Source organism: Bacillus rossius, chromosome 17, assembly GCF_032445375.1.
Source record: "Bacillus rossius redtenbacheri isolate Brsri chromosome 17, Brsri_v3, whole genome shotgun sequence".
Taxonomy (NCBI): domain Eukaryota; kingdom Metazoa; phylum Arthropoda; class Insecta; order Phasmatodea; family Bacillidae; genus Bacillus; species Bacillus rossius.
Window position 1 is genome coordinate 17,235,315 of NC_086344.1, and position 22,757 is coordinate 17,258,071.

The 22,757-nt window shown below is 38.6% G+C and overlaps 1 protein-coding gene across 2 annotated transcripts in view; it reads right to left on the reverse strand.

Annotated features, from left to right (window-relative positions):
- The window catches only part of LOC134540849 (GPI transamidase component PIG-T), a 71,541-nt gene that overhangs the window by 40,217 nt on the left and 8,567 nt on the right, over positions 1–22,757 (reverse strand). For both annotated transcript variants that reach the window (XM_063383845.1, XM_063383846.1), the window contains 4 exons: positions 22,025–22,259; positions 11,556–11,642; positions 6,704–6,892; positions 5,096–5,303 (listed from right to left, as the gene is read on the reverse strand). In XM_063383845.1, coding sequence (XP_063239915.1) covers positions 5,096–5,303; positions 6,704–6,892; positions 11,556–11,642; positions 22,025–22,259 — 719 coding nt within the window. The remainder of the gene's footprint in view (positions 1–5,095; positions 5,304–6,703; positions 6,893–11,555; positions 11,643–22,024; positions 22,260–22,757) is intronic.

A 22,757-nucleotide genomic window follows, 5' to 3' on the forward strand; every position in this document is an offset into this window, starting at 1 on the left:
AGTGCTAGTAGAAACAAGATTTTACGATAATATGTATTTTTAGACAGATTTCATTTTAAAAACATGAGTGTTCGATGTTATTGTTTCTATTTTTTTATGAAATCTGTTTATCCATAGAAATAGCACATTACTGAACACATGACACATAAATGCATCATGTTACTTCATCCACCAAAATAGTGTCATTTTGACTGATAAATGATGCACTCAAAACAATAAATATGCAAGTACTTTTTTGAAAAATGCACAAATGTCGTAATGTAAAAATGAGTAACTAAAAACAGTTGTAATATCAAAAATGAGCCAATTAAATTTTTCCAATCAATTTAGTACATACATTTTTGTAAAAACTTCATGCTGAATACATTACAGTCATTGAATTTAATACATAAATTTTACGTTTTTGTAATTTCAGTTAAGTTTTGATTAAAATTGCTGGTTAATTTCATAAACGTAGATGCACTTCGGTGCTTTATGGCATATCACCTTACGTTTTGGTATTATATGGTGTATTGACATGCTTTTCAGTGTTATTTCGGTTTGATCGCAATCTGTCATATAATCCTGTCCCCAATTATATAATCAGGGCTAGATTTTAAGGAATATTTTAACCTGCCCAACGGACAGGTGTAATCGAAAATTTGCCTGTCCGCTATCCAATTTGCCTGTCCGCTGTTTTACCCAAATAAAAACAATTTCAAAGTCGCTGAAAAAGTGAGAAAAAAGGATTTTTGCTATATTTTGCACCTATTTTTATCACACACTTAACATCCTTATTTAATCATTATTTTCAGACGAGTCTCTGAGTCACTGCACGAATTACTTTGCTGATTCTCTCTTGAACATCTTCGATAAGGAGGCTGAAAGGGTCGACGTTTTCTCTGAACATTATCATGATACCAGAGATTTATTGCTGGTGCTGGATCAAACTCACTTTCAGAAGGTGACTGTATTTGAACACGCATGAGGGCAGACAGTGTATCATCATTTAGACAGTTTCGCCAGTCTGTCTTTATAACTTCAGTCTTTACAGACTTGAGCAGCCCGTAACAAAAACTGATCCAGATGATTTTGAATGCGTTTCGCAGACTTTGCCAAACATTTGTTTTGTTTCTGTGTCGTAACGAAGCCAAAGAAACTCGGAACACCAAGACGTTAAAAACGTTGATTTTGTCATATTTAACATTATATTCTGACTTGTCCTCGTCCGTTTTTCTTTTCTGGTGGTTTTTAAGCACCAGTAATGAATTTCCACATTGTGTAACGCAGTTAATTAAATACTTAAACAATCGCCGTGACAAGATAAACTGTAAAAGATTACCCTGTCCTCTGTAAACAAGTAATGTTTATTTTTAGAGCTGTAGCAAACCGTATGTATTCGTTACTGAGTAACGGGTGCGGCATCTAGTAACGAGTAACGAAACGTTACACACGAATGCATTTCGTTACTCGCATCTTTCGTATGTTTTACGCATGCGCGCGCTTATTCGTTACAAAGAACGATGTTTGTTTATTAATAAAAGTATAATATGGAAATTCGTCGTCCAAGTTTTTTACTGTTTATTAAAGGTATTGTGTGTGTAGACAAAGTTTTAGATTCGAACAGAAACAACGTAAGAAAGTATTTTTACAAATTATAAATATGTATGTTTTTGTTTTTTATTATCGCGTATTTTCACGTTTTATGTTCTTATCTTAAAAGATATATTATAATAAAGCCGCTCTAATGAGATGTAATTGTTTCTTGGTTAACAAAAGCTGTTAATTATCAAATATTTTTAATTGTTTATATTCGATTTATTTTTATTTACGCGACGTCATACTGTACGCGTACGAAATACGACTCGATTCGTTGCTGTTACATAACATAGCATGTGCCATGTCATGCGGTATCAGAAGTAACGAGTAACGATACGAAAGTAACGAGTACTAATTGTTATAGTAACGAATACATACGGGTACACATTTTTTCGTTACTTTTACACCTCTATTTATTTTTTGATGCAACAGTTGACAGGCGAATTTTCAAGCAGTCGCAGTCACTGTGAGCTGTATCTGGAGTACGCAGTGAAATGTTAACCACGCGAAAACGCTTTTTTGTTAACAAACTATGTTAAAGTAGAGGAAGGAATTAGTAAAGTCACGATTTATAAAGACAATAAATTTAAAAAATAATTTTTGAAAGTATCCAACGGTAAATTACGTAATTGTTGGCTGCACTGCAACAAAATTAATATTAAAACATGGCAACAAAAACAAACATCATCGGTGTGAGACGTTTTGCATCTCTAGCATACGAATACGACTATGTTACGTGAATCATGACGTGAACGTAAGATTTTAAGAATTATGATTCAGAAGATTTCAGCACGGTTTGTACATAACCTACTTTTTTTTTCCGCGGTGTACAATAGCCAGAGTCGTCCGTCACAAAAGAGCAGCCATTATTGTTTATTTATAGATATTGTCAAAGACGTTTTATTTGCGGTCGTGGTCGCATAAATGTTATTAATCGCCTCTGCTGCATTAGTGCGTGCGAATAACCTCGGCGTCACAAGTTGCACATGTCCACCGGACAGTTGCCTTTTTTATTTTGCCTGTCCGGACGAGATTTTGCCTGTCCCGGGCAGGCGGACAGGTGCTGAAATCGAGCCCTGTATATAATAAGAATTATTGAAATAAGAAAACACTTTTATAAAAAATTAGGGATGGGGCGAATCCTGATTTCCTCGAATCCGAATCCTAACTCGAATCCTCGACTGGAATTGCCGAATCTCGAACCCAAACCCGAATCTTTTATCAGATGATGTCCACATATCTAATGTAAGTGAGATATATTCTGCTTGCACTAAAAGTCCCTTGACTTTATCACATGTAGATTGGTACATTTCTGGTGTAGCATAAGTGTATATAAAGACAACAATTTTTTCTTGAGAAATTTCAGTTTTAGTACAGATTAGCGGTTAGGATTTTTTCTATAAATAAGCTAGAGGTCTGCGAGCCTAAGAATTTTACTTCGAGCCGAGCTCGAGCTTTTGTGGTACAGTTACACTTTTGGGAAATTATTTTTATCTTAAACTTAATATCATGTTTGAATAAAGTATTAAAATGAAGTGGGCTTATTAATTTTGGGTAACTATTTACAGAGTGTGTTTACATTTTGCACTGCTAGAAAAAAAATAACATTTTTTTTTCATTGAATCTTACCTGTTTCCATTGGTTCATTAGTAACTGATATCATCCAACTAACATAACCAAGTATGTATATGTTTGTGTAAATGTAACATATCTTTGGAAAAATTTCACCCTTGTCAATTTTTCTGGAGTCCTTACTGAGCTTCAACAAACTTAGCACCAAAAATCATATTGTTTGAAAAGTACATTCACATTGTTTCAACATTTCCACTTTTCAGCACAATTATTCTGAGAGAGATTGTCACAGAGTATTAAATTATGTTCTTTAATCTATCATTCAGAACAATAATTTGTTCAGCACGTTCAGGAGTTAAATTAGCTCTACGATTGGAGATAGTGTTTCCAGCAGAAGAGAAGCGTCTCTCGCTGGCAACCTGCTTGGCTGGAATGCTTTAGTAAAATTGCTTAACCTCAAAATTAGTGTCATAAATATCTGTAACTGGTCATTAAAGTTTTATCAATTGAAAGTAATAAAAATAAAAGCATTTTACTTCATTCAATTTACACATGCAAAAAAAAACATAACACATAAACCTACATGGAAATTAAAGTCTTTTTTAATATCCTGAAGTCTGAAATATGTTTACTCATGTCATTAAATGTAGAGCTGTATTGATCAAGCCGATTTTGCCAATATTTAGTTGAATCGGCATTTCTGCCGACTTCCGATACAGTACGCTCGTTAATTTTCGGCCGATATTACTGAAAAACGAAAGAGACTGCCATGACCTAAAAATCCACGAGTACCATTTTCACTTTTCGTAGTAGTACTGCATTCTTTCAGATCGCATTATTTCTTAGCAACATGTGCCAACCGTACATATCAAAGTTTAACATCCTTTTTTTTTTCAACAATGTTCTTTAATATGTCATAAATAAATAATACATTACTATCACGGTAAATATACATCTCAGTTGTTACGGTAACTATAGTGCAAATATGGTAGCTATCATGCTTCTGTAGTAATTATGGTATTCTACAAAGAATCTTTAGTTCTTATTATGGTAATTATCTTAAAATAACTATTGGGTTTGTACTGTAGTTATGGTACATAATCCATATTTCTTCGTATGTTGTTGTTCATTTGTCTTTTCTTCATATTTACGTGTGCTATTATTTGAGACAAGAAGTTTCAGAAAAAATTTTAACGGACATTATATCACACATTTAATGGCGTAAATGACGAGACCTCGGGCAATTTAAACGCTTTATACGGAAAAATCTACCATGCGGGACCTCGTAAGCGAGTTTTACTGTATTTTTTCCCCGTAAATAGTAAAAACCGAATCCTTTGACGAATCCTATATCAGACCCGCCGAACCTTCGAATCCCTAGGATTCGGCGGATATTGGATTCGGTCGCCCCATCCCTATAAAAAATTAATTACCCGTTTCACTATAAGTACCAAATTTTTTAAAGATGACACATTTTCTTATTGTTTGATGTAATAATCTGTTACATAAATAATCTGTTATACATCATGGAATTAGACATTCAATATTCTGATATTAGTGCACACCTTATTACGAGTCCAGACTCTCAATATGTGAACACTAAAAGCCTTTATCCCCAAGGTGTGTGGCTTAGTGAGCCTGGTGTGAAGCTTGTAACACCTCGCACTGTGGGAACTTAAGACTCGAGGTGACTCAGGGTGGCCTGTCCTTCCCACAGAAACATCGGTGAGTGCTTGGACATCGAAAGCCTGTGAATCGGAAGACCACAAGCCTCGGCATGGTCGGTACATAAAGGTATCTGCTACGCCAATGGGAACAGTGTGAGGTCGTAATTCTACCGACAACAAGTCCACAAGTACGAGCCTCAATCATCAAGGTTTGCCGAGCCACATGCCGTGGGAGATAGGCTTCAAGATGATGACACACAGACGTAGGGCGAGCGTACCGACTATGTAGCGGTTGGCGAACAGGACGGGCGGCAGGTTGACGCCGTACACTCGGGGTGACGTCGTGTCGTAAACCGCAGCAATGTTCAACATGTTGTTGGACTTGTGGGCTTTGATGTCGTACACGGCGAACACGCTCTCGTATCCACCACGTAAGCTTGTCGTTATCGCCGGGGGTGAAGGTACCAGCTGGAATTTAGAGCCGGTCTGCAAAATAAATTGTTGCAAGGGTTAACACTCATGGGCATTTTATACAGTGCTTCAAACATATATTAGAATATTAGATATTAGATTCACAAAAAGCACTTGGCAGATACTAAATAATGAGCTCATTTTTTTAAATATATACCTATATAAATAAATATCTAAGGCCTGTGCAAATATCAGTTTCTTATTCAAAAGTCATTTTGGAAATGTATCCCTCTATAAAACAGGAAACACTGTGCTGAAATGAGAATTGACAGCAACAACAAACTCTGAGCAAACTAAAAATGCCTGCAGCACAGTAACACAATCTGGGGGTTCAGGTCGACAAGCGTTATCTGCCAGGGATCTGCCCTGTTAGACAGATATTACATATTAGTGAATAATTTGATATTCAAAATTTGTGAATATTTTTGTAAATCAAATGCACCATTTAATATCCAATATTTTTTTTTTTACTATTTCTTACCAATAGTCAATAGATACACCCATTCACATAAAAAAAATTATTTAAAAAAAAAAAAAAAGAAATATGTACAAAGCTAACAAAAACTATGTACCAGATAATACGTGATTATAATTGAAAATTATAAAAAAAACCTGTATTTTACAGTTGTTCCATACATAGTCAGTAGTTGGAACAAAAAAATAATTTTTGAAACTTAAAATTTTTCTTGTTTAAAAAATTAATTTACAGTTTTTTTTTATATTTTTGTTCATTTTACACACGTGCAGTGTCAAAAAAATTTCACTACAAGAAAAAACTTCATTAGATAAATATTTGAAATTATTTTCAAAATTTGATTCAAATAAAAAAATTGAATAAAAAAAACAGCATTTGCAGAAGTCTAAAATAAATACATCTGCAAAAATCTTAATGGGATCAGCTCCATTGGTGCCACATTACAGTGTGAGTGCTGGACCATAAAATACTGTATAAATAAATACTTTTAATATATATCACATATTTTCAAACCTCTGTTTGCCCATCTTTTCTGCCATCAGGGATTTTCCTATTTTATTTATTTTTTGTTATTTTATCATCATTGATTATTAATCTGTCTTTAAATTTTATGTTCTTACATTCAAATGTGTATGTTTCGTGTTTCTGTTTTACCAATCTTTTTTTTTGTCACGGTAAGTACCTGGTATGCTTGACCTCTGTGTGTTGGGGGCAACTGTGGATGCGCCTAACCTGCTGTGGTTTCACCTCAGGTACAGCTCGCCTACTTTGGTGCCAATGAGGCGGAGAGTCCCGGTACTTACAGTGGCGGTTTTTTGTTTTATTTTTGTGTTGTCTTTCATTTCCTGTTCACCCACGTGTATGTGTCGTGCCCACCGCTAAAGCCGTGGGCTGTTGGTGGGCATAAATAAATACCATAAACAAACAAACAGCGACCCGCCTTGTTGGAGGAGATGTCGACGTAGATGTTGCTCATGGTGGCCAGCCGGCAGCTGCCGCCCAGGCCGATGCCGAACAGCTTCCGGACGGACCAGTCCCGGGAACCGCCGCCGGCCCCCAGGATCACCTCGTCGTACACCAGGGACACCGACTGGCGCAGCTCCACCGACACCCGCGAGCAGGCCGTGTCCTGCGTCAGGGAAGCACGGGTTCCCTCTACATCCCCTACAGCTCCTGTTTGGGACAGGGCGTCTACTAGCTTCACGAGGTTTTTCAAAACATTGAAAAAAAAAAATTTCCTTACACATTTTTACAACACACAAATTATACATACTTAAACATAAGCTTTATGGTTTTATTTTTATATAAGTAGTATCTTTATACATTAAAAAAAAGTGTAACATCAACAAAAATATGAAACTAAAATATTATTTAAATTCATTTCACTAAGATATTGTCATTTTGATTGACACCTGATTCACTAATACATACAGTGAAAACATTAGTAATAAGCATGTATAGAAAGAACTGTTTGGAAAAATAAATATATATTGCCATCATTAATGTTAAATACTTGTTACTAAGAAATTGATGCAAGATTTAACACTATAATATTAAATTTTTTTTTACACCATTTAGGTCATATAATTTCATGCTTATTAAATTACATTAAATGAATTTACCATGGTAAAAGATAAAATTTTTGTAATTTGAGTTTATTTTAGTCAAACTGCTGATTAATGTCATGTTTTTAGTTACATTTCAGTGCTAAATGGTGTATTAACTTTTATTTCAGCATTGTTTTGCGGTTATTTTGGTTTTATCGTAATTCACAACATGATCTTGTCCCAAAACTCAGTAAAAAAAGATCAACTGATTCGCAGGAATGTGTCAAATATTAAATTAGTAAACTTAAACCTTTTCAGAGATACGTATCTGCCGCATTATTTAAGAAGATAGTCATCGAAAATTTATACATGATGAGCACAAATGATTAGCACACTTTCAAAAATTCATAAAAAATAAACGGTGCAGCAGATTTACCTGACATACCTGAAACCTTTTTCAGTTAATGGAGGATCCCTGAAGGTTTTTCTACAAGTCACAGTGACTCAATATGCTCTCTTCGAGTTGAGCGGCAAACATCGAAGCAATTTTCAAACTCGTCACACACTTGGTGCAATGTGTCAGCAGTGATTAACTCAACTGCCCCTGTAATTCGCTATCAGATCTAGCCAAGACAGTGACAGAAGTGGCATGGACACTTTGTCTTTGACATAACTCCACAGAACAAAATCACATGGATTTAAGTGTGGTGATTGTGGTGGCCATCTGCCCCACACTGCATCATCGACACCTGCACGACCAAGCCATCTCCCAGGGATATGTGTGTTCAGGTGTTCCCATCACGTTGCACAACAGTTACTGACTAACTTCTCGCTAACTGAAGCATACACCAACTCTTCTGCTGTGCAAAAGGCACCTTTATTAACGCCAGCTTCTTATTGTGGAGGCAACCTGCAACGAACGAACCCGAAACATTTGTAAAAGATACTTTCAGGTGTTCTCTACTGACTGAAAGAAGTTTCAGTTTAAGTGTCCGTACCATTTAATTTTTATGATTTTTGAAAGTGTGCTGATAATTTGTGCTCATCCTATACTTAATGTGCGACTATTATCTAACATAAGACACCAAAAAACCAAATGCAAGTTAGCAATAGGCTGCTAGAAACCAGACTTCCAGAACCCATAATTTTTGTTCCAGGACTTTCCCACGACTTCCACAACCAGTCCTTCAGTACCCTTACTTTTTCATAACTTTCATAACCTCTGGATATCCTGTATATTTCGTATTTAACATCCCGTCGATAAGGAGTTCATTAGAGATGGTAACATAAAACTAAAGATTTTAGGGATATCGAGGAAATAAATCTGGCATGACTAGAGACAAGGAGGTCATTTTTGTTTTCAAAACAGAAAACTACAGTGTTTATTTTTTTAAATTTTCATACATTAATTTTTGTAATAAATACATATTACACCTACTTAAATGCTGCATTTTTACGATAAAATAACACGTATGTAAAAAGTTTGTGTAAAAAAGATACATTCAGAGCAACAAAAATTAATATGTGAATAGTTTCAAAGTGATTCCATAAGAGATCCACAATCAAACAAATACATTTTTCTGATCTATGCACTTTTGTAAAAACTAACCTCTAAGAAAAAAATGACATTCCATATATTTCAAAAATTAAAAAATTACTTTTTTTGTAAATTGAATTAATTTTTGGTTAAATACTGCCTAATTTGTAAAGTTAACTTGAATTATCAAATTATTGCAGTATCATCGTACGTCACCGTACTATCAGAGGAAACCTTGGAGAAACACAAATCAACATGGTCGGACCCGTGTCATCTTGACCGTGAGTCTGGCGGCTTACCACTGTGCTACCTAGCTTCTTATTTTAGCTTGGGTTTTCCCTGTCTCATCAATCTGTCACATACGATTTTGTTGGTGTGACTAGCGAAACCCAACTCCCGGAAGATGAATTTGGGCAATAGGAATGAAGTTTGTGAGGAGTATGTTGTCAGTTACGAGGTGAGACAGGATCAGGAATAAGATAATGCGAGCAAGAGCAGGAGTACAGGACTGGAATGAGATCATGGGAATGAGACGGTACAGCCATGTCCAGAGAATGTGAAATGACAGGTTGCTTAGGAAAATGGTGTAGTTGAAATACACAGGAAGAAGACCCTAAGGAAGACCAAGGAGGAGTTTAAAAGAGCAGATAGTTAAAGGAGTGAAGGAGGAGGAATGGTGGAGTGAAAGAGGAAGACGGAGGCATTTTCTTTGCTAACCCGATGATGATGCTATGACTTTGATAATGGTTGTAACAACATTCATATTTTATTTATCTTTATTTTAAATTTTCATTGATAATACTAATACCGTATTTACTCGTGTATAGCGCGCCCTCGTGTATAGCGCGCACCACGATTTTTGCAACTAATTCCAAAGAAAAAAAAAATTGAAATTTTTTTTCCCCCCATAAATAAATTTTACTAACATTTTGTGGTACCTGATTATTTAAATTGATGTGTGGTGATGCGTCAGGAAAATACATAAACTCTGTTGTCTAAACGGAAGATAATGAAGCGTTATATCGTCACAACTGGTACGTGGAAGGAAGGAAGGGAGGGAGGCGTGCCGCGATACGTTGCTAAGCTGGCGCGGAGAACTTGATGACTCACCGGTGAGGAATGGAGGAAGCGAAGAAGTTGCCGGGGGGGGGGGGGGGGAAACTGGTGACAACATTCTCTCTTTCTCTCTCTCTCTTTTTACTAGCTTCTGAGCTGGCTTTCTGTAAAGGGGGGAGGTCTAAAAATAAACAAGAGACCATGATGTGCGAGCTTGCGCGCGCGTGTGCGTGTGTGAAACAGAGGCCTTGTTGCTTGTGCGTATGTGTGGGGGCTGGCCAGAAACGTCACCCGTCACCCGGCAGTTAACGACTTCCACTCCTCCCCGCCTCCTCCCCCCAAAAATTTTTTTTCCCGTGCGCGCATCCTTATTTTTTTCCTTTACTTGAGGGGAAAAAAGGGCGCGCTATACACGAGTATATACGGTAATAAGGAAGATATCCACATGCTTCTGACTGCTCACTGTTAACTAAAATTGACAAATAAAAATTAAAAACCAAAATTAATTAATTTAAAAGTTACGAGTCTTGCCAATTCTATTTTTATACCATTAGGTCTAAGAAATTTTCTGGAATGGCAATTGTGTTCCGTAAATTTTGTATAAAAATTCTCCTTCATAAAGTTTGAACACGACATGCAGACTTTAATTTTAACATAGCACAAAAAGTAAAAATTGACAGAACAATTGTAAGGTTTGCTAACTGTAATTAGTCAGACGATACCTATCTTCCTAACACACAAGCTCGTGACATATTTTTTGTAATGAGCAGAATTGATTGCAAAATTTATTTCAGGACACTGTTACCACGTCAATTACCTAAGCAAAAACTATATTTTAATACTTGATCAAACTTTGAAACAACTGTGAAAGGTGAATTACTATTAATATTTGACTGAGCATCATATCAATACACTGTTAATTGCATCTCTTGTCTAATTAATATTAGTAAAAATTAAAATATGGATTACAGCTTCACATGAATTTACTATAAATATCTAAAATACCTAGTGCCAGTTTTAAGGCATTATCGGAACACAGCTAACTAAAGTTGATATTTTATATTTAGAGTGTTTCACAAGTTAAGAAGACCACTTTTAGATTAAAAACATTTTTCCTGATTGACAGAATTTCTCTAACATCACGAACCTTCATTTATGAAGCTTAATTACTAATTAGTATATCTAGAAAAGATTGAGCTTACACACGTACGAAACCAGGACAATGTTTAAGCAATAACTACTAATCGCTTACAGCCAACTTTAAACCATATAGACACAAAGTGCTGAAATTACAAAACATGGCAAATCTACAAATATAAAAATAAAACATTTAAGAAATTCTATGATAAAAATAGTTTTGTTTGATAGATATTCATTGTATGTACTAGTTGAAGCAATTTTCATGTTTAAAAAAACTGATTAATTAAAAGTCAGGCTGGGAGAGAACATGATAAGAAAAAGTCGGAAAGTGGGAAAGACAAAAAGGAATCGGAGTGGGGAGGGGTGGAGGGGTGAAATCACACAGTCAGATGAGAGTGAACAAATAATTATAGATAATCAAACATTGTAGCTTAAAGACATAACCACTCCCCCCCCCCCCCCCCCTCCCTCAAATTTTTTAGCTTCTTGCAACACATCATTGTGGAACTCACCCTACAGACTGGTCGCAAATGAAGAGCTAACGAGTGATAGTTTGTGTTATGTATGTATCCAGCATTCAGCAATGTTGCCAGACCTTTCTGCAACAGAACATACATTTTACTATGCATGTACCCAAACAAAGTGGTAATAATAATAATAATAATAATAATAATAATAATAATAATAATAAATAAAACACACAAAAAAAATTGAACATATATTGAGTAGGTGGATAATTGATCAATTCCATTGCCAAATTGGTTATGTTTTTTTTAATACACAGTATAACTTATTGATGTAGTTCTGAATGGGAAAACTATGAAATCTCATCAAAACAGATACGTTATACAGACTAGTTGTATGAGGTACACTACTCTACTACTTTCTTTTTTTTACAAAAGTAGGTAATGTTTGTAATAACTTATTTTGTACAAACCGGTAAAATCAGCAGGCTTATCTCAGATTTTGTGCATACAAACACAATGGTAGTTCTAATTTATTTTCCAACTCTATGAAAGGAGTATGAAAGAATATGGAAGAAAAAGGGGTAATGAAAAGACTATATAGAAGTTTCCCCACTGATGATTGACCGTCCATATTCATGTAATTTACCAACCTTCCCCTGACAGAAAGAGGTGAAGTTCCCATCATGTAAAAATGAATAATGAAACCGCGAAATTTAGGAAATAATCTTACATTGCAGCAAAATGGTATAAATTGCGCAGAACAGGCTAGTGTTATGTGCGAATGTTATTCCAGTGTAAAGGGCACAAACTTTAGAATAAACTAACACATGTATTAGGGCTTAACATGTTGGCAACATTGAGGTCATTAGAGGATGAAGGCTGACAAGATTAGAATGGGGCACTGATGGAATGATTAGCTGGGGGGAAACGTGAGTACCAGGAGAAAATCCACCAGCTCTCTGGAACGTCCACCACTTTTAAGGGAACACGCACTCTTATTCTAAACATTTCCTTTCTGCCCGAGTTTACCCTAGAACTAAAACTTTTTTCCTGGCTCATCAATTTATTGCAAGATAACATAAACATACTTAACTAAAAATACTTATCAAAATCGAAATACACAAAACTCTAGATTATCCGTGTTAATTGGGACCTTCCGATGCCCGGATAATTGAATGCCCATAAAAAACCCGGATAATCCGTTTCACCACTTAAAAATGGTGTATTTACTGGCAAAAGAGTGTCTCTTCAGTAGAATTCTATGAGTAAAAGCAAAGGCTTTGTATACCGTGTCCCAGCTTATTGGACCGTAAACAATACTGGCACTGTGTTGCCGCCATCCTTCTCCTGTCCCCTTTATTGCTACAGGAGGGAGAGCTGCCGCAGTCCCAACTCAACATCTCCCTCCACCCTTTTAACGACATAAACCAAATATACAAAGCATTGTCAACATCTGGGTGGGTAGATGTTGTCATGCTTTTACGTTTAGAAGGCCCTGCCACACTGTCTGATCTACTAGCAAACTGCAAAAGTTTTTCTTCACTTTTATTAATGTCTCGCACGGTTTGGATTCCAATTTCATATTCCTGTGCTAATTTCGCGGCAGTTTCTCCTTTTTTTAACCTGTCCACAACTTCTAACTTCTCTGCTATTGTCAGTACTTTACATTTCCTTTTAACAGACATGATTACAAAAAACAAATGTGCCTGGGAGAACTGATGTAAATAACTGTGTGAAAAATGCCTCTTCTAGCCGTCAGGAGTGTGGGAAGGTAAAAGAGGTAGAGGGACCCTTTTTATTTTAGCGGGGCGCTGTGAAAAGAACGCTTGAAAAGAAAATGGGAAGGGGGGAGGGGGGTGAGTTGAGCCGGAAGCAGCTGTCAAGGCATTCCTTTTTGGTTTAAAGTGTGACAAATTGACGGCGGGCGAGGGTCTGAAGGGTCAGGTAAATAGCTTTGACACAGCAGTGTGTATGTGTGTGTGTGTGTGTATATATATATATATATATATATATATATATATATATATATATATATATATATATATATATATAAAGCGCAGCGCGGCGGGGTAGCTACACCCTGTCATTTTTTTACAACTTCATAAAAAAATCAAGCACGGATAACCCGAAAACAGGATAATCCAGGCCTGGATAATCGAGAGTTTACTGTACATTTCAAACATACATAAAACGTCAAAATACAGTAAAACCTCGTTCATCCGGCCTTTGTTGATCTGGATCTCCGGATAATCCAGATCAGATTTGCAGAAATTTCATTAAATATTCACATAACGTTACCTGACGGTAATTTATTCAAACACCATACATGTTCGAAACAGAAGAAAGTTGACAAATTCGCTGTTAAGAAACAACGTGGTTATTTTTACATTTTTTATAGGGTTGTGCGAATGTTCGGTATACCGATACCGAAATCGAAATTTTGCTACTTTCATTTTCGATTTCGGTAAGAATTTCATCTGTCGAAGTTCGTTTTTAGCGAAATATTTCGAGCCAAACGAAAGTTCAATAGCTTACCGAAGTTCGTTTGTTCTAGTTGAAAAAGAAATCGTAATTTAATAAAAATGTACAGTATAATACCGGTACAATAACGTTCCTTATTATAAAGTATATTTCACTTAACAAATTTTTTTTAAGTCCCCGCCAAAAATCGTATCTTCGCCATGCAAAACGGTTTCAGTTTAAAGTATCATTTTCACTATAACGTATAAATTCTACTAGTAGCGTGGCATTACTACACCAAAATTTACTTAAACTGGTAAATAAATTTCCAGCTAAATGATTAATGTAGTAGAACAAAGATACACTTTTTTTTTTTTTTTTTTTTTTTATTGGATAGTGGCCTACAGCATGAAGCCCACGGCCATAGTTCAGAGTGTCGGGAGCATGTTAATCAGAAGAGGAGGCTAGAGAATAAACTACATCTTCTTGGTAGAGGCCCGTCTACCAAGGGTGGAGTAGGCCGTGGAGCATGGAACAAGGAGTTGGGGAGGGCCGGTCACCAAGGAAGTTACAAGAGCAACCCCAGGGTTAAAAAGTGATACCATTGGACAAAAAGTAAGCGATGATTGCCAAATATGCAGCGTGGGTGGAGGTGTATACCATATTAGGGTATGAAAGTGGGGACGGCAATTCCAGTTCTTGAAAAGTACGTAGGAGGTGTGTTCTCGCACTCAAACGGGGACATTCCAATAAAAGATGCTGAACATCCGCAACAGGAGCCCCACAAGGGCAGGTCGGATGGGGTGTCATGTCCAGTCGACAGAGGTGCTCTGGAGTCAGAAGATGTTCGGACCGAAGACGGAAGGACATGACCGCCTGACGGCGAGAAGCATATGGGGGATGAGTTTTGTAAACTGGAACCGTAGAGGGATGGAGAGAAGGGTAGAGTGATGAATGCGTGTGGGCATAAGCAATCCAATCCTGGAACACAATCTCCTTGAAGTATCTCTTCACGAGAGGGAGCAGAGGCTGGTACGAGGCGGGTTGTACTAGGTGACCGGTGGATATGGCTAAATTAGCCATCTTATCTACAGTTTCATTTCCCCCCAAGCCCACATGGCTGGGAACCCAAAGGAATGTAACAGGGCCCGAATGTGGTTCAATTTGAAGGCAGAGGTGTTTAATACGTAAGAGAAGCAAGTCGGAGGTCTGATGAGATGAGCAGAGGGACGTGAGAACGCTGGCAGAATCGGAAACAATCAAGGGAATGGGAACCACGTGCGACAGAATATATTGTAAGGCCATAAGCATTGCATACGCTTCGGCATAGTAGATGGAAGTGTATTCAGGAAGCCTGTAAAGTCCAGATCGACCGTGCGAGGAGTCAAACCATGCTGCACCCACACCATCCTGACGTTTAGAGCCGTCCGTATATATGCGAGAGGCAGAGGGGTAGGAAGCTAGAAGGTCCAAGTATATTTGCCGAAGCACCGCGGGGGGTTTGTCTTTACGACCCTCTATACGAACCAAGGGGACATAAGTAAGAACATCAAACGAGTAGCAGTATTTATAGCCATACGGTCCAGGATCAATGGATCGAGCAGCTGTAAGAACTGGAGTGGGGATGTCATATAGGGCGTCCATAGCCCGTCGTAAACCTGGCAGCCTTACGATACGAAGGTGAACCCAATGGCGGGCATATAGCATACGGCGATATAAGGATAATGGAATAAGGCCTAGTTCAATGTACATATACATGATAGGTGTGGATTTAAACGCACCTAGGATGATTCGCATAGCAGTATTCTGAAGTGTTTCCAACCTTTGCAACTGAGAAGTGGACGCGTACATTAAGACCTGGCTACCGTAGAGAAGGTTCGGTCGGATAGTAGAAATGTAAAACGAGCGAAGACTACGGACATCAGCCCCCCAAGTTTTCCCAGCTAGAGCCTTAAGGAGGTGTAACCGACGAGAGCATTTATCAATGACATAATTAATGTGAGCGATACCGAGCATCCGTTGATCTAAGAAAACACCAAGGTATTTGATGCACGTGACTATAGGTAAGGGAACACCATCCAATGAAATAGCATGAGCAGGCGTCGTAACCCGTTTTCGTGTAAAGTGTATTATCTTCGTTTTCGATAAGGACAGACTGAATCCATGCGTTCCCAACCAACTTTGAGCCTGAGTGAGGGCAGCTGAAAGAGTAGTACTAGTGTCAAGAATAGTAGAACCACGATACCACAACACCACATCATCGGCGTACGCAGTTAATTTAGCCGAAGTTCCAATGTGAAACATAAGGTCCTGAGTATAGAGAAGGAAGAGAAGAGGGCTAAGAGAGCTTCCTTGCACTAATCCTTGGGACACCTGTCGGGTGTAAGGTGCAGGCCGTACCATCCGCGGTGTATAAGTACGAGAAGAGAGTAAGGCAGAAAGGATCCTGATAATCTGACGAGGAAGTCCTAATTTGCATAGTTTCGAATACAGGATAGGAAGTTGGACATTATCAAAAGCTGCAGATATGTCCATAAATATGGCAGAGAATATCTCTTTACGTTGAAAGGCTAAACGAATTTGGGAGTAAAGGGAGCAGATTGCATCTTCAGTGCCCATACCAGAACGAAAGCCAAATTGTTCTGGACGAAGGAGGTTATAATATTCGAACCACCACACCAACCTATTTTTGAGTAACTTCTCAAACAATTTAGCCAAGCACGAACGGAGAGCGATAGGTCGATAGGAGGTGGCCTCAAGAGGAGACTTGCCTGGTTTAAGTATCGGAAGGATGTAGAATTCGTGCCAGCTAGGTGGAATAATGCCAAGCCGTAGAATGAGGTTAAAAATGTGCAATAAGAAGGACTGCGCATTGACAGGAAGATGACGGATCATACTATAAGTAACCAAGTCCGGTCCGGGTGCAGAATCAGGTGTTGTCTGGACACATTGAGAGAATTCTGAAAAAGAAAAGTCTTGTAGGAGCGAGGTACAGACCTTATCCTTTGACGCGGGGCGAACCGGAGGAACGTCAGCGAGGAAAGGCGGAGGGGAAACTGTAGGAGGAGCGACCAGTGACATGAAGTCATGGAGTAAATGGGGAGGCAGAGATGCCCAGGCCGTGGATGTGAGACTATGTCTAAAAGTATTGAATTGTCGCCATAACGTTTTCAGAGAGGTAGAACGTGAAAAAGATTCACAGTAAGATTGCCAGTGAGCTTGTTTACGCTTTTTCCAGGTTAATTTAGCAAATGCTTGAGATTTCTTAAGAAGTATAAAGTTATCCAAAGTAGACCGTGTTTTGTACGTTCGTAGGGCGTTTAAGCGCTGCCGATTGGCACTGGCACAGTGTTCATCCCACCAGGGAGCCTTACTTTGTTTATGTACAGGACCCTTTAACCGGAATGGCATAGATGCACGAGCTGCTTGGAAGAGGTTATTATAGAAGCTAGAGTATAAGCGAAGGAGGTCATCATTGGAAGAGCAGAACGTAGCTGCGGTCCGAGATTCCAGCCACGAAGAAAACAAAGTCCAATCGGCCCGTGATGTAAGAAAAGTATAATACCAGTGTGCTTCTGAGTGCCTTGAGGTAGTGGGCTGTGACGTGGTGATAAGAATAGGGAAGTGGTCACTGCCCCAGTTGTCCGAAAGAACCTCCCATTTAAAGTTGCCAGCCAGATTAGACGTTATGAAAGAGAGATCGATTGCAGTAGATGACGCAGTAGGAGGACCCATCCAGGTGTGTTGTGTACCATTTAACAGAATATAAGGAGACGTATGTAAATAGTCAAGAAGATTGATCCCAGCTGCATCATTAGATTTGTTGCCCCAGTAGATATGATGGGCATTAAAATCACCCCCAATGAACACAGCACCATCGAATTGTTGAAAAAAGTCTTCCCAATCTTGAGATGTATACGAAGATCGGGGGTGGACATAAATCGAGACAATGGTGAGTGGAACATCATCAAGGAGGAGCCTGATAGCGATAGCATCTACGCGTTGCATAGAGGGAGGGTAGGACACGTTAATTTCCGTGCTGGGATGTCTTCGAGAGACCAGAATTGCCGTACCCCTATCCAGCTTTTTCGAGAGGTATAAGTTATAGCCGGGAAAAGTAACATGATGTCCTGAAGTTAAGAGAGTTTCTGTAAGAAGAACTGCATCACATGAGACTGTAGAGAGAAAATGGAGCAGGGGGAACCTATTAGCCGAAAGAGATTGCACATTCCACTGAAGAAGCAAGAAGGGGTGTCTGAGAAGCATTGTTAAACGAGCACCTGGACAAAAGCCGCGATGAGGCTTTCTTTGTCGAAGGCGTAATCAGTTTCCTTTTTAGCTGTAGCTATCATAATTTCAATGGTATCGACCAATGACTTAAGTTTTTCCATGTTAAGCCTTAATCGTGTGGAGTGTGGAGGTGGAGCTACGTCAGAAGAGGAAGTGTCCTGTAGGGCATCCTGTGAAGGATTACGCGTATGCATCATAGGGGGAGAAGAGGACAGTCCTCCGTCGGGAGGCCCCGGCAGTGCCACACCATTGGTGATGTCAGGCGTGTAGGGCCGAAACTGAGAATAATAATGTTGAAGATTGAAAGAATTCTGACTTGTGACATCCGTGATCGGTGGTACTGCTTTATAGCAAACCCTGTACCCATCCGGTCGAAGGGGTGGATGCAGGGAGTCGGAGTGAATAGCCTGTGCGTAAGAGTGATCAGAAATGGGAATGTGTTGTGGACCGATAGGTGAAGGCTGCGTCAGAGGGGGGAAGCTGGTGAGTCTCGGCAAGTGGTGGGGATCCATACGATCTTTAGGTAATGGGTATATCCGACCAGTAGCGCGCTGTACCTGCTGTCTCGCATCCGAATATGAGAGATTATTGTAGGCCATGACCCGTTTTATCTCCCTCTCAAATTCCCAAGCAGGGCACTTAACCTTGTCCGTGGAGGGGTGGTTACCCCGGCAGTTGACACATAATGGAGAATCGTTATGGGGACATGTATCCAAGGAGTGCTCCTGAGAGCAAATTGCACATGATAGAGCCTTAGATCGACATAACTTGATCGAGTGACCAAAACGATGACATCGATGGCATTGAAGGACTGACTGAACACGAGGTTTGACGATGAAACGCTCTTTAAAGATGGCAATATATTCGGGAAGAGTTTGTCCCTCAAACGTCACTTTAACTAGTTTAATGGGCACCCGGGTATCTGGAGCTATATATTTAGTCAACCGCTCAAGATGTATGACGCGTTGAGGGGACTCGATACCCTCTAGCAGATCGTCGATAGCCACGTCCAAAGGGATGCCATAGATCAATCCCTCCCGCTGGATTAGACCTTGGGGAATAAGACATTTAACCTGAAGCGACTTGACTTGATCTGAGGTAACAAATTGGTTCGCTGCCTGTAGGGTAGCGAAGGTAATCTTCAGCCTGTTAGGCCCCGAGCGCTGAATTTGGACAATATGAGGGTTAGGATGAAGTTTTTTGCCAATGGTCAAAGGGTGTAAGTTACCTATATTATGTTGCATTGATTCTATCAGGACAATATATGGGCCAGGATGGTTAATGGGGTAACGACACTCTGAACGATGAACATACCTGTTATTAGGAGAACTGTGTTGCTGTGGATCTGCAATCTTATGAGCTTTAGCTTGTCTATCAACCTCAGTAACTTCCTCAGTTAGCAATTTCCTCTTAGTTAAACTACTATTATCCACCTCCATAGTTAAATGTTCGGTAACCTGCAAATTTACATCATGCTGTAATTCACTATCCAGACTGACCACAGATTACAGTCTCTGTGAACTGTCGCACTCGATCTGCTCGACTCAACAAAGATACACAAATACCAACGCAACGTATTTTCTAACCTCTAAATTCTCAAAACAAAGTTAACAAACAGTTGCGCGCACAACCATAGATTATACCGTACGTAGTATGCGACGTGAGCAACACAACACCATTCGATACATCGAAAGACGGAGGTTTGAGAGAAGTATTAATTATTTAGACAAAAGTGCTACGCTAAAAATACTGTTTGATGTCTGTGCCGGGATTGTTTATTGTTATTGTTGAGTTTATTTTCAGGTTACGTTATTTAAACACCGCATTGTATTTGTGCTACAATATGAATGATCCTGGAGATAAAAAGAAACGAAAGCAATTCACGCTTAAGGAAAAAGTGGATATACTGAGAGAACTAGACACGGGGAAAAAAGCAAGTCGCAGTTGCGAATACATATGGCATTGCGGCTCTCCTGTAGCTATTTTTTTATATATTTTTTTCTCTTTGTAAAGATATGTATGCATGTTTCAGTGCTAAGTACAAAAACTTGAGGTACCTGTAAGTACTTAGCACTGAGATTCTACTGTAATGTCTTAATATGATTTGCTTGTTATTACTAATAATGTAATAACATATGCAAATCATATAAAGACATTAATTAGAAAAAAGATTTCCATTAAGATTAATTTACGTGGTGATGAAAAAAACTCACGTTAATGAAAATACGGTAAAATCATAATTTGAACAAACATGGCAGATAAAGTAAACAAAATTCAACCGTGATTACGGTAGGCCTAGGTATCAAAACAAAATCATGCAATATTTGAAAAATTACCTGATTCATTTGCTTTCAAACAGTAGTGTAGGTACTATATTCGTAAAACATACATTCCAGAACTGTTAGTACACTATTTAGTATTTACCGTATACACATAAACAAAGAACGTACCTACTTTTATTCGCGCACAGCCAAACAAAAACATTGTCGTCTGCTTTATTTAAATTTTACATACTCTGACTGGCATATAAAATCCTCATAATATACAGCCAATTAGACAAAAAGGTCAACAAGTCACTGCATGTAATGACCACTTGGCAGCAACCATTTGTTATGTTTTGTTTTGACCATGTCCATTGCCTAGTTTACAGCTTCCTGAGCTAGCCATGTGTGACAGTGGTGCAAGATGGCGGCCGTTCCGCAGTATTCACGTATTTTTTCATCAGTACCATGCACGTGATAAATATATTATCATAGACTGCGACATTACGACTGTAAAGGAAATAGTCTGTGCGCTGAAAGATCTGGATTGATTCTTGAAATTTACGAGTGACATGGGGCTATGTTGTGTGGTCTAGGGCGGATGTTGATTTTATTAAATAGTAATATTTATATATACATCAAAAGGTACCAAAATGATTTATGTAATAGAATTTATTACTGAAGAGCAAATTTTGGGGCACTTTTTTTCTTTGTTAATTAAAAAATTTCGCTTAACTTTCGTTAAGAATATATTTATCTCATAGAAAAATTCATTTTCGTTTCACTTTCGCGAAACTTGATAAATTTTCTTTCAGTTTCATTTCGTGTGGATAAAGTCACTTTCGCACATCCCTAATTTTTTAATTACTTGTAAAAAATATAGGGCATTTATGCTATGCAATATAATTACAAAACATAGTCTTTTATCGTAGTAAAGGGTAAGTTTGCTTATTTAAGGATTTTGAGTTGCTTAGTACCCATATTAAATGATCAGGATTTTTGATTGTCCGGATTGCCTTTGTTTCCAGTTATTCCAGATAAATGTGAACTCTTTTCCAACACATTAAAAACCTTGCAATGTCATAATTTCCATTAACGCTGTGCAACGAACGCTGCCAGTATGCAATATAAGACCACTTAACTTGAAGCAATACATTATCGTGACCGGGTTAATGACTATCGACATTTGATCATGCTTCAAAATCATTAAACCAACACACAGTTGTTTCGTTGATTGTTTTTCTAGAGTCTGATTAATGATGAAAAAAAACTGGGTTTTCAACTAGTACATATGAATCAGTTCCCAAATTGCAGACTGGTTATAACTTTGAATACATTAGAAGAACACACAAGCATTCAAAGTTACGAATCCTGTTTTGTATCTCAACATTTTGTCGATTTCCTTATTATTTTTTTTACGTTTAGTTGGAATTTTTCCATGTTTTCCAGAGTTTCCCTGTACGTGGGACTCTGCACTTGCCCCCACCCTTCAAACTGCCGTACCCTGGAATCGCACGGCAGGAGCTTCTTCCACGGGGTGAGGTTCTCCGTGCACACAATCTCCCGCGGCAGCGCGGCGTAGCGCAGCAGGGACGAGTTGGCGCCACCGCGAGCGACGACGCCCGCCGGCCGCAGCGACAGCTCGGGGCTCAGGCTGTTGGCGGCGTCCACGAAGTTGAGCGACGCGCACAGCAGGCCGGACAGCGAGTTGGAGAGCCCCTTCCACTGCGCGTCCACGCTGGGGAGGGGGACCGACGGCAAGCGAACCTCACACACCGCCTCCCCTCGCCACCTCCGACTGCTCCCAGACTCCTCCAGCTCTTTAATACACTCCAACGACCAACACCAGCAATAATTATACAGTCGACGTAGTAATAAAAAGCCTGACTTCTCCAGGTATTTTATAAACTTCACTGACCAAAAATCTGCTAAATATTTCAAGAAAATAACAAAACAATTGACATAGTAAAAAAATGGCCTGACTTGTCCAGGTATTTCATAAACTTCATTGGCCAAAAACCTGAAATATATTTTAAGAAAATAACAAAACAGTCAACACAGTAAAAATATGCCTGACTTCTCCAGGTAATATTTATAGTCTTCGCTGCTGACCAAAAACTTGCAATAGATTTACAGAAAATGACAAAACAGTTGACACTGTAACAAAATGCCTTGAAACTATGCACAAAGTGCACTCGGAGGCAACATAATGGATGGAATTAAGCCTTGCATGCTC